General features: G+C 43.8%; 1 protein-coding gene across 2 annotated transcripts in view; it reads left to right on the plus strand.

The window, feature by feature from the left end:
• The window catches only part of sned1 (sushi, nidogen and EGF-like domains 1), a 167,787-nt gene that overhangs the window by 122,697 nt on the left and 32,300 nt on the right, over positions 1 to 12,790 (plus strand). For both annotated transcript variants that reach the window (XM_043701804.2, XM_043701803.2), the window contains 2 exons: positions 3,449 to 3,562; positions 6,237 to 6,530. In XM_043701804.2, the coding sequence (XP_043557739.2) occupies positions 3,449 to 3,562; positions 6,237 to 6,530 (408 nt within the window). The remainder of the gene's footprint in view (positions 1 to 3,448; positions 3,563 to 6,236; positions 6,531 to 12,790) is intronic.

The following is a 12,790-nucleotide window of genomic DNA, read 5'->3' on the forward strand; positions in this document are numbered from 1 at the left end:
GAGTGAATAAGTTTTTCTCATCACAGTCTTGGATGGCTGACTCCATATCCTGAGACTATCACTCGTGTCTTAGATTCACCAGCCCCCAGCAGAAACATTCTCCTGGCATCTATGCTATCAAGCCCAAGAAGAATTTTGTACGTTTCAAATGGATCACCATATGTTTAAAACTCAGTTGACTTGATACATATCTCTGTAGAAATCAATCTCATGAGCTTTCTTTCCACTCCTAAGGCAAGTGTATCTTTCCTTAAGGGTACTGTAAAAACAGAAAAGTGAACTTCAGATGTTGTTTCAACAATGTCTCGTGTCATAGAATCGAACACAGTGTGGAAACAGGCCATTCAGCCCACACCAACCCTCCAAAGAACACCCCACCCAAAACCACCCATCCATGTAACCCTGCGTTTCCCATGGCTAATCCACCTAGCCAAGAACAATTTAGCATAGCCAATTCACCTAATCCATACATCTTTGGACTGTGGGAGGAAACTGGAGCACCCAGACAAAACCCAAGCAGACACTGGGAAAATGTGCAAACTCAACACTGACAGTCGTTCGAGGGTAGAATCGAACCCAGGTCCCTTGTGCTGTGAGGCAGCAGTGCTAACCACTGAGGAAACCATGCCACCCCAGTTATTTCAGTTATCTCCCTGTATAATCCAACCCTTTTGTAATAAAGTTTGGTATTATCATTTACATTTTGACTTGCTTATACCTCCATATGATATTACTGGGATTTGTGCACAAGGGTTCTGTGCTGAATCTAAATGCAAAATGTTTGCTAGCCTCTCAAGATTTTCGAAATGTTCACCCCTTCTACTTTTCTGATAAAAGTGGATAACTTCACATTTCATCACATTATTTTCAAGCTGCCCACTGTGTAAATGCTGTTGCAGTATCTCTACATCCAGCTTAGTCTCCCATATAACTCTGCATCATCAGCAAACTTGCAAATGTTACTGCAGGACCCTTCATCTAAACCTCTGATATAGAGTGTAAATAGCTGAGGCCAAAAGACGCGATCTTGGAGGTACACAGCTAGTTACAGCCAACTAAATGGAAATGTCCTGTTTCTTCCCCCTCTCTGCCCTTGCCATTAACCATTCCTCAAACCAATTTAATACATTGTGCCTAATACCATGAACCTAATTTTGTTAAATCTCTATTTTATGACAACTTAGCGGAACATTTTTGAAAAGCTAGGTGCACGAAGTCCATGGTTCTCCTTTCCCTGTGCTACCACTTCCAACCTCCGAAAGTATTGGGAGGTTTTTGAAACATGACTTCAGATATCCACATTTACTCAGTCCAATCATATTGTGATTTTGTAAGATTACCATGTGCCGAAAACACATCTAGAACACTCCCTCTTAATGCTGTCAGGTCGATTGGTCTTTAATTTCCCCTGCTTCTGCCTCTGTCCCTGCTTTGCTTGAATGACAGGGTGCCAATTTGTACTTGCCAATCTAGGGAGACTGTTCCAAAATCCAGGAAGTTCTGGAAGTTCAAAACAGATGAGCAGCCTTTATTTCTGTGGCCCTTGGCTGCAGAATGCCAGGTCAAATTTTATTTCCATTAATTTATTCAGAGCTTTTATTTAGTTGATACCAATAATCTTTGAGTTTCACATTCTCACTAGACCATGTGGTCGGCATGGACAAGTTGGACCGAAGGTCTGTTTCCGTGCTGTACATCTCTGTGACTCTATGACTCTATGTCTGGAACATTTTCTTAGTCTTCTTTCATGAAGTATTTGTTTAATGTCTGCACCATTTCCTTATTCCCTAGTTCCTGGGTTAATGGGTTGTCCTACCAGAAGAGACTGAGGAGACTGGGACTGTGTTCTTTAGATTTTAGGAGAATGAGGGGTGATCTCATTCCAACACACAACCTGCTTCTATGTCCCGACAGGGTCGGTGGAGAAAAGGCGTTTCATCCTTCTGGGATGGAGAGATTGAAGAATCTGAAACTAGCAGACTCTATCTCAAAATGAAGATTTTATAACCAAAATGAGATGGAATTTATTCACTCAGTGAGTGATGAATCTTTGGATCCCAATGAGCTTTGGAGCCCAGATGATGAATGTATTCAAGACAAAGATCAATAGATTTCTAGATATTAAAGACATGGGATAATGCAGGAAAATAGCATTGAGGTGGAAGATTGGGCATGATATAGATGAATGGAGGAGCAAGCTCAAGGGGCCACATGGTCTACTCCTGCTCCTGTATCATGTGTTGCTCCCTTCATGACAGTGCCTAATGATGAAGTAAATGAGAAACAGAGAAAAGCTTCTCTAATGATTTCAACAAACATAAAAAAAAGTCACTATTGTAGGTGTTTTAAATCCATATATGTTATGGTGCACCTCTGGAGCAGGTGGGACTTGAACCCAGAACTTCTGTTTCAGGGGTGCAGACACTACCACTGCACCACAGGAACCTACGATGTAGTGGATTGATTAATGCTGGAAGTATAAATCAGCACAATTCTGTTTGTATCCTTGAGTTTGCAGTCCACCTCACTCTGTAGTTAGAATTTAAATCTTACATATTCCCTCGTGCGTCAATCTTGATGACCATTCATAGAGTCATGCAGATGTCCAACACAGAAACAGATCCTTCAGTCCAACTCATCCTTGCCGATAAGATATCCTAATCTAATCTCGTCCCGTTTGCCAACATTTGGCCCATATCCCTGTAAACCCTTCCTATTCATACACCCATCCAGATGCCTTTTAAATGTTGTAATTTTACCGGCCTCCACCACATCCTCGGGGTGCTGATTCCATTCTTCCATTCCACTCTCTGCGTGAAAAACTTGCCCCTTCAGTCCATTTTAAATATTTCCCCTCTCACCCTAAACCCATGCCCTCTAGTTCTGGACTCCCCCCACCCCAGGGAAAAGACCTTATCCATTTACCCTATCCGTGCCCCTCATGATTTTATAAACCTCTATAAGGTCACCCCTCAACCTCCGATGTTCCAGGGAAAACAGCCTCAGCCTATTCAACCTCTCCCTATAGACCAAACCCTCCAACCCTGACAACATGTTTGTAGATCTTTTCTGAACCCTTTCAAGTTTCACCATATCCTTCCGATAGGAGGGAGACCAGAATTGCACAAGTGACATTACCGTGGAAGCAGGTCATCTGAAATCGAGACAGAAAATGCTGGGGGATCTCAGCTGGTCTGGCAGTATCTATGGAGAGAAGGAAACATTTAACATATCAAGCCCAGTATGACGCTTCTTCAGAACTGAAGAGAGCTGGAAAATGATTTTTTATTTAATCCACTGACCATGCAGGAAGAGGAACAAGTGGAACAGAGCGTGAGGGTAATCAAAGTAAATGACAAAGGGGGTGTTGATGGTGGTAAAGGGGAGGTTTAGGTGCAAAGCAGGCGATGACCATTCAGTAATGTTGTGTTTCTTTATGTTGTGCCAGTTGTGAATCCTTGTGTTCTAAGCCCCTGTGGTGCTCGTGGTTTCTGCCGCACTGTAAATGAATCGTATATCTGCACTTGTAAAGTTGGATACTCAGGAAAACACTGCGACGCAGGTAAGGGACAGGTGGTAAGGACTCACGTTGAACCATTTATATAGGTACAAGCAAAGGGGGAAGTGGTAGAACATTAATATATGGAGCTGTATGTGACAAGCTATCACGACAGGCACAGGGCAAGGTAGGACTGACCATCAGTACAGGCATAAGAGGAAGTGGGAGTGACAGGTAATCAGTACAGGCATGAGAGGAGGTGGGAGTGACAGGTAAGCAGTACAGGCATGAGAGGAGGTGGGATTGACAGGTAAGCAGTACAGGCATGAGAGGAGGTGGGAGTGACAGGTAAGCAGTACAGGCATGAGAGGAGGTGGGAGCGACAGGTAATCAGTACAGGCATGAGAGGAGGTGGGATTGACAGGTAAGCAGTACAGGCATGAGAGGAGGTGGGAGCGACAGGTAATCAGTACAGGCATGAGAGGAGGTGGGAGTGACGGGTAAGCAGTACAGGCATGAGAGGAGGTGGGAGTGACAGGTAAGCAGTACAGGCATGAGAGGAGGTGGGAGCGACAGGTAATCAGTACAGGCATGAGAGGAGGTGGGAGTGATGGGTAATCAGTACAGGCATGAGAGGAGGTGGGAGTGACAGACAGTACATGCATGAGAGGAGGTAGGAGTGACAAACAATCATTGGTGTGAGTGGAGCAGGAGTAATCTAAGAGAAAAAGGGGGGAGTTTGGAATGATTTGAAAGACCTCAAAATGCTTTTACAGCAAGACTGCGGTTCCAAAAATAAACATTGTCGTGCTCCCAATGAAAGACGGTTCCATAGGGGACTGCTTCCCCTAACATCAGAGACAACTCCGTATGGGTGACAAGTAACGAAATGATCACACCTCACTGTCAGAAATATTTAACGTGTATGCTTACTCCTTGCTGTGCAATGAACGTGGATCAGACCTGCAGCAAGGTCAGTTGGATTTATGACATTTGATGACATTTCTGTTTGACAGTCGTAGTAGATTCCCTTTTGGAAGGGGAGCAACGTAGAGTGAGCAGGTCAATTGTCAAAGACCTGTTGGGGGTTTTTTTTCCAGAAATCTGCTGCACCTGACTGAAAACTGGGGACAAACTTCCCAGTTACCATTCTCAGAAAGGATCTGGATAGAAATTTGTTTGGGAGAGGACTACAGGTCAAGGAAAAAATAGACTAGTGTTGTTCAGGAGGAATTATTGAATCACTGTAGGTGCAGCTGAAGTTTAGTTTTATTGTTAAAACCAAATCTGCAACATTGTGTGATCATGTGTCAGTTTGATACCACCTCATTAAAACCAAAACAAAACAAAATATAACCTATCAAGCTAGGTTTTAGTCTGGGACTTGTCTTGTCCAGTAATAACATCACTTAGGATCACAACAGTAAGTCATAGGCACAGCAAGCAAGAGGTATGGTGACCACAAGGGGAGCTATAGACAATAGACAATAGGTGCAGGAGTAGGCCATTCTGCCCTTCGAGCCAGCACCACCATTCATTATGATCATGGCTGATCATCCTCAATCAGTATCCTGTTCCTGCCTTATCCCCCTAACCCTTGATGCCACTATCTTTAAGAGCTCTATCCAACTCTTTCTTGAAAGTATCCAGAGACTTGGCCCCCACAGCCTTCTGGGGCAGAGCATTCCATACACCCACCACTCTCTGAGTTGAGTACAAGAATAATGATACTTTGTTGCTGATGTATAGATCCTTGATGTGATCTCAACAAGAGATGTGTGAGAATGTAGGGTGATCCAATTGCAGTTTGCAGTTGATGATAACATGACCTGGTGGATATGGCTGGGATGTTTCCCCTGGTTGATGAATCTAAAACCAGGGTCACAATATCAGGATAAGGGACAGGTCGTTTTAAGTCTGAGATGAGGAGGAATTTCTTCACTCAGAGGATGGTGAATCTTGCCATTCCTCTACCCCAGAGGGCTGTGAAATTTCAATCACTGAACAGTTTCAAGACAGAAGTCTGTCAATTTCTGGAGACTAATGACATCCAGGGGTATTGAGGTAGTGTAGGAACATGGATCGAGGAGGTGATCAGCAATGATATAAACTAAATGGTGAATGAATGGTCTACTCCAGTTCCTATGTAATGTACAGAAGGGAACTTAATGGTGCCCATCCAGCTGACATAAATCAAGGTGTGGGCAAGACCAGATAAAATAAAGTTGGTGACCTGTCTGCCATCTATTTGCCCACCTCAGACGTATTACACTTATTACAGGGTAATTGCATCTTCTTACAAACCGAAAGCTAAGTTGTTTCCTTTTGTGCTGTAAGATTCAGTAGCCAAAGAAATTAAATGGGTTGGATAGAGTCCATGTTGAGAGCTGTTGAGGGAGATTAATTGAGGGAGAAAGATTGAACACTGGAAGATTAAATGCTGTATGATCGTGCGTGTTGGCTGTGGAAGGGAATGAAATAGGAATGGGGCAGATCTACATGGCCTGTAAAAGGAGATGTAAATGGATTGCAGAGCTTTTTGGGGGGTAGAGTGTGAACGGGCTGGAGGATGAATTGATCTGTCACACCAAATATACCTTGCACTCTGATCCCCACCCAATGGAAGTGGCAGCAGAGCTGAGTTCACAGCAGAGATGTGGAGAAACTCGAACTGAGGAGTTGCTGATGGCCGGGAGCAGGGCCTCCCTCTTCATTTCTGTCTCATTTTGTCTCCCAGAACTTGCCCCACCAGCAGCCCTGAAGGTGGAAAGATCGGAGGGTAATGAGATTGAAATCTCATGGCAAGCCCCAGAGATCGACAGTGCACAGGAGCTGATCGACGGCTTTGCAGTAACCTACACATCCTGTGATGGAAAAGTGCGCAAGACTGACTTTGTCAACAAAAGCAGATCACGACACCGGTTGAGGCCACTCTCCCCAGGAAGACTTTACAATATTTCTATTTTCTCAGTCAAGCGAAATGTCAATCAGAACGATATCAGCAAGCCCGCTGTGCTCCTTGTGTGGACAAGTAAGTATCTTCATTCCATGCTTTGTTCAAACATTCCCTCAATTGTCCCCCTTCTCCCAACTGGGTCTGAACACCATCATTTTTGGTCAATGGAAAATTGAGACAAATTTACAGCTTGCCCCTTAAAGAACACAGGTTAAAAAAAAAATACTGAAGCAAAAGCAGAAGTTGCTGGAAAAGCTCGGCAGGTCTGGCAGCATCTGTGAACAGAAATCAGAGTTAACGTTTCGGGTCCGGTGACCCTTCCTCAGAACTGACGTAGCTATGAAATTGTCGGTTTATATGCAGAAGATAAGGTTGAGGGAAGGGGGTAAAATTGGACAGACAAAGGAGTAGATAACAAATTGGCTTGGAGAATGAATAGGTGACCATTAGTGGGTAACAGTAGGCAGTGTGTAGTGGCAGACTTTATGATAACAAGGCCTGGTATGTGGGGTTGGGGATGAGCACATGGGAGAGTTCAGACCTAAAATTATTGAACTCAATATTGATAATGAATAACAAAAACCACTAAAGGCTCCTTTACTGTTTGCAAGCTTTGTGTTAGCATTTTGTAACTGTATGCCAGATTATGCCAGTCTCCCAGAATGGCTAAATTATGACATCTCATTAAAGAGTGAATTTGCAATATGTCGTGTCTATTAAGGCCTCAGAACATCTTAATGCACTTGAATACTAAGTGTTCTAAATTAGGAAACTGTATCAACCAATCGTGTACAATAAGGTACTATAAACTACAACATGATAATGACCAGGTCATCTCTTTTAATGATTTTGGTTGCAAAGTGAATATTGCTCAGTAAACTGGGGAGATCTTCTTGGAAATAGGATCATTGAACTGCACATAAGAGGAAAGATTGGAACTCTGTTTGGCATCTCATCCAAAAGCTGCACTTTTGACAGTGCGGCATTCTCTCAGAGCTCAACTTGGACTGTGTTCAAATCTCTGGATTACCACTTGAACTCATAACCTTTTGATTCCGAGGCCAAGAGTGACCCGCTGAACATTCACCCAGTATATTCCAGCCCATAAATGTTCGCTAACAACAACAAAAATTGATTTTAAACAACCTATGTTTAATTAACAATTAGATCTTTCGGCCTTAAAGATTCACTGAGCATTACATGATCTCATATTCCTGTCCTTACAAAATAATGTACCATTGGATATATTCAGGCTCATTTTCAAGGAGTTGGGCCTATTAAGAAGAATTTAAAATGCAAGTGAGATCCAGTATTGGAGCCTCTGTTTCCACATCCAGTGCATCCCACTTCTGCCGATGGGGTAAGGGATGCACATCATACCAGAGGGAGGCCTGAACTCAGCTGGGCCATTTTAAATTGCTGCTGAGTTTAAACAGGCCACATATTGACTGTCCTGAGAGCCTTAGCCTCAATTGTAAGAGTCACAAATCACTGGAGCGAATGGAAATGCTCTCTAAGGTTGCTCTGTTTAAACGCCATGATCTGAAGTTTCAGTTTCTGGCTCATTAAGTGTAAAACAAAGGCTTAAATTATGAGTTTTAGATTAAAAACAACTCTGCCTGACTGCCTCGATTATCAGTCATTTTCTCCAGTGTGTCTGTTCTTGATTTGGAGGTGTTGGACTGGGGTGTACAAAGTTGAAAGTCACACAACACCAGGTTATAGTCCAACAGACTATAATCTGGTGTGTGATTTTAAACTTTGTACCGGTTCTTGTGATTTTGGGCATCGTTAGCTGGCCCCACTGTTCATTGCCCATTCCCAATTACCCCTGAGAAGATGATGGTGACCTTCCTTCTTGAACTGTTGCAACGCTTGGTGTGTAGGTGTTTCTAGAATGCTATTGGGAAGGAGGTTCCAGAACTTTCCAGGACAGTGAAGGAATGGTAATATCCTTCCAAACAGGGTGACTTGGTGAAACTTGGTTGGGGCTGCCCTTGCCATTCTAGGTCATTGACAGCCTGTTAAGGGTGAGCGCATGGCCACTGCAACCTAGTCAGAGCTCCGTGGCAGGCGCCATCACTGCATCAGAACCCACAACCCCATTGGGTGAGGTTGCACCCCACTTTGGGAAGACCTGTCCTAGCTGTTAGAGATTGTGGGTTTGGACACTGCTGACAAAGGATTCCCGGTCAGTTGCCATCATGCCTATTGTAGATTGTAGACACTACTGCCTCTGTGTGTCAGTGGTGCAGGAAGTGAAGGTGGTGGTTGCGGTCCCAATCAAGTTGTCTACTTTGTCCTAGAAGGTGTCAAGTTTCTTGAGTGTTAATGGAGTTGCACACATCCAGGTAAGTGTGGAGTATTCCACCACACTCCTTGTAGATGGTAGACAGACTTTGAGGAGTCAGGAGGTAATGATCTTCAAATTCCCAGCCTCTGACCTGCGGTTAGAGCCACAGTATTTATGTGACTGATCCAGTTCACTTTCTGGTCAACCGTGAACGTTTCATTACTTTTCTCAATCCAAGCCTGAGTGTTGTCCAGGTCTTGACCCTGTATACAGGGTCAGTTCTGTATCTGAGCAGTCAGGAATGGAGTTGAATGTTGTGCAATCACAGTTAAGTGGTTAGCACTACTGCAACTCAGCACCAGGGACCCAGGTTTCACTTTGCACCTTCTCCCAGTGTCTGTGACGGTTTCCTCCCACAGTCAAAGATATGCAGATTAGGTGGATTTACCATGAGAAATGCAGGGTAACAGGGATAGGGGAGGGGAGGGATGGGTCTGGGTGGGATGCTGTTCAGAGGGTCAGTGTGACTAGATGAGCCGAATGGCCTGTTTCTACACTGTAGGGATTCCACGCTTCTAATCTCTAATGACAAAGCAAAGGTGATTGATGAAGCAATGAAACGCAGTTGGGCCAAGGACAGTACCCTGAGGAACTTCTGTAGAGATGCTTTGGAGCTGAGATAATTGACCTGCAACAACCACATTCATCTTCCTTTGTACTAGCTATGACTGCATCCAGCAGAGAATTATTCCCTTGATTTCCATTAACTCCAGTTTCACTTGGGCTAATTGGTGTTAAGGGCTGTCATTCTCATGTCACTGCTTGAGTTCAACGTTTTTTGCCCATGGTTGGACCAAGTCTGTAATGAGGTCAGGAGCAGAGTGGTCCTGGCAGAATACAAGCTAAGGGTCAGTGAGCAGGTTATTGCTTTGCAAGTGCTGTTTGATAACAATATCAATAACTGCTTCCATCACTCAGCTGAAGATCAAGAGTGGACAGATGGGGCAGCCTTTGGCTGGGTTGAATTTGTTCTGCATTTTGTGTATAGGACATACCTGGACAATTTAAGGGGAGTGGTGGCCTTGTGTCATTACCACTCGGCTGTTAATCCAGAGATCCAGGTCATGTTCTGTGGAAAACAAAAGAAAAACTGAAAGAACCATGGATGCTGGGAATCAGAAACAAAAACAGAAATTGCTGGAAAAGCTCAGCAGGTTTGGCTGTGTCTGTGGAGAGAAATCAGAGTTAACATTTTGGGAAGGAGGTAGAAATGAGCTGTGCAGTGTTGGGAGACTATGAGCTTGGAGGCAGTGGGGAAGGGGAGATCTCCGGGTGAAATGAAATTAGTGACTGGAGTGGAAACTATGGCTGACATTCCAATGTGGGGTCATGGTCCAGGAGGAGATAGGAGATAGCGATGTGGCTGACTCTTAACTATTACAGATAGTCAATAAATTGTTAGCCAGCGACGCCCTTACCCACATCAATGATTTTTTTAAAAATCCACTTTGTCAAGTAAATGTCAGTGTAGGGCCCAGAGCCTCTGCATATCCAATGCCTCCAGCCATTTCATGATATCACCTGGAGTAAATCAAAGTGGCTAAAGACTGGTATCTCTGATCAGGAGGAGGCCAACATGAATCATCCACTTAGCACTGCTGGCTGAAGGCAGGTTCAGTTGCTTTAATCCTGACATTTACACTGACATGCTGATCTCGTCCATCGTTGAGGATGGGGACTTTTATGGATCCTCCTCCAGTTAGCTGAAAAATTGTCATTACAGCTAAATGTTGTAGATCTCACCTGTTGGTTCTGGGATCATTTAGCTCTGTCTGTTGCATGCTGCTTATACTAACCATGAAGTAGTCCTGTGTTGTATGTTAATGCCTTATTTTTAGGTACGTTTTGTGGTGCTCCTCCAAAAGGAATGCCCTTTTGTACTCTTCATTGAAGTTAGAATAAAATTACCATTTCCTTGTGCACTATCTCAGTAGAAATATTTGTTTATATTTCCGAATAGTTGTCATTAAGTCCCCATGAATGCTTGACTGGGTTTCAAAATCATAATAAGGTTCTGCGTTCTGTTTGATTGTTACAGTTAACTGTTTTTGAGGGCTCTGAGCAGAAACTTCTTGTGTTTCATGAGAGATTAACCACAAGTTTTAAAAGCTTTGATTGGGTTTCATAGTTGGTATTTCTTCATGCTTGAATATGCACGATTGGGTTATGCTTTAGGTTGTTGAAGTTTTCTACATCTTCACATGGCTCCTGAGGTAACTCCATGATGAATATACTGGGTGGGTGGCTGTGGAGGCATCATGAGATATTTGAGGGGACATTGGGATGGTTGCGATCATGAATTAGTTTGGGTGTAGGAACGAGAAGCAGGAATGGGTCTCTCAGCCCCTTAAACCTTCATCTGAAAGAGATCATGGCTGATCTAACTTAGCCTCAAATCCTAATTCCTGTCTATGCCTGATAACCATCACCTCAACACTTCATAGAATCGTAGAATCCCTACATTGTGGAAACAGGCTCTTCAGCGCAACAAGTCCACACCGAGCCTTCAAAGAGTAACCCACCCAAGCCCATTCTCCTACCCTATTATCCTACATTTCCCCTGACTAATGCACCTAACCTACACATCCCTGAACACTATTGGCAATTTTGCACTGCCAACTCACCTAACTTGCACATCTTTGGACTGTGGGAGGAAATCGGAGCGCCCAGAGGAAACCCATGCAAACACTGGGAGAATGTACAAACTCCACACAGACAGTCGACCGAGGATGGAATTGAACCCAGGCCCCTGGCGCTGGGAGGCAGTAGTGCTAGCCACCATGCCACCCTTTACTTATCAGGAACCATTCACCTCTGCCTTAAAAAATATTTAGTGACTCTGCTTCCACTATTGCCATAGGAAGTGGTGTAGGGACATGACTTGGCATAGAGATATCATAAGTTGGCGTGATGAAAACTGAGAGCTAGAGGACATTCTGCTTCAAAACAAACTGGGATGAACTCCCAGAGAACCAAAGAGAGCCTTCTTGAAATAACTCCAACAGGAGCCAGTATCCTGGCACCAAGTTACCCTCTATTTACATTTAGAAAGTCATTGATACAATAGACAATAGGTGCAGGAATAGGTCATTTGGCCCTTCGAGCCAGCACCACCATTCATTATGGTCATAGCTGATCATCTACAATCAGTATCCTGTTCTTGCCTTATCCCTATATCCCTTGATTCCACTGTCTTTAAGAGCTCAGCCAACGCTCAGAGTGAACAGGATGTCTGACAATCCTGTTTATATCTGTCAGCCAGGGCTCCCTGATTGGACCAGATTAACAGCCCCAATAAGGGAACTTGTATCCTGGCTGAATTTGTTACAATCACTACACTTCAAATCGATCCACTTCGGCACCCACACACCCTGCTGTACTTAAATACCGTCTACTTCCAGGTTCTGATGAGCCCAGCGGTTTCCTGGCCCAGAACGCAACCTCAGTACAATGGCCCTTTTAAACCAGAATTGGCAAGCCAAACCCCAACCGAGCTACCCATTGTGTGGTGACAGTTCTGCCCAGTGTACACACAATAGTGTCAGAAATTGTCCCAGTATCTGTAAATGAAAGAAAAGGTACACCTTCCACATGTTTGATCCATCACATTCCAGGTGTCGCATTTTATTAGAAAACCTTAAAACGGAAAGAAAAACAGCTATTTCAATGCTGCAAACCTCTGACCCAGGACATTGTGCAGACTGAAAAATACCTTCAATGTCCATCCCACAGAACTAGACCCTGAAGGACTGTATACGTTCAAACAATAATATTATTTATGGCTTTCAATAGGTGCAGCTTGACTGGAATAGAACATATTGTTCATTTAATGATTTAAACCATTTATATGATCCAAATGACTGTAAGCAATGCCATGAGAGATTCTCTAACACATTTGTACAGTTGTAGTGCTGTGTCAGCCCGATAGCAAACTTGGGCCCATACTTGGAACACTGCCAAGACTGCAAATAATCAAATCTAA

Source organism: Chiloscyllium plagiosum, unplaced genomic scaffold (assembly GCF_037043375.1).
Source record: "Chiloscyllium plagiosum isolate Xiang-an unplaced genomic scaffold, Cpla_swu_hap1 HiC_scaffold_13, whole genome shotgun sequence".
In the NCBI taxonomy this organism is placed as follows: domain Eukaryota; kingdom Metazoa; phylum Chordata; class Chondrichthyes; order Orectolobiformes; family Hemiscylliidae; genus Chiloscyllium; species Chiloscyllium plagiosum.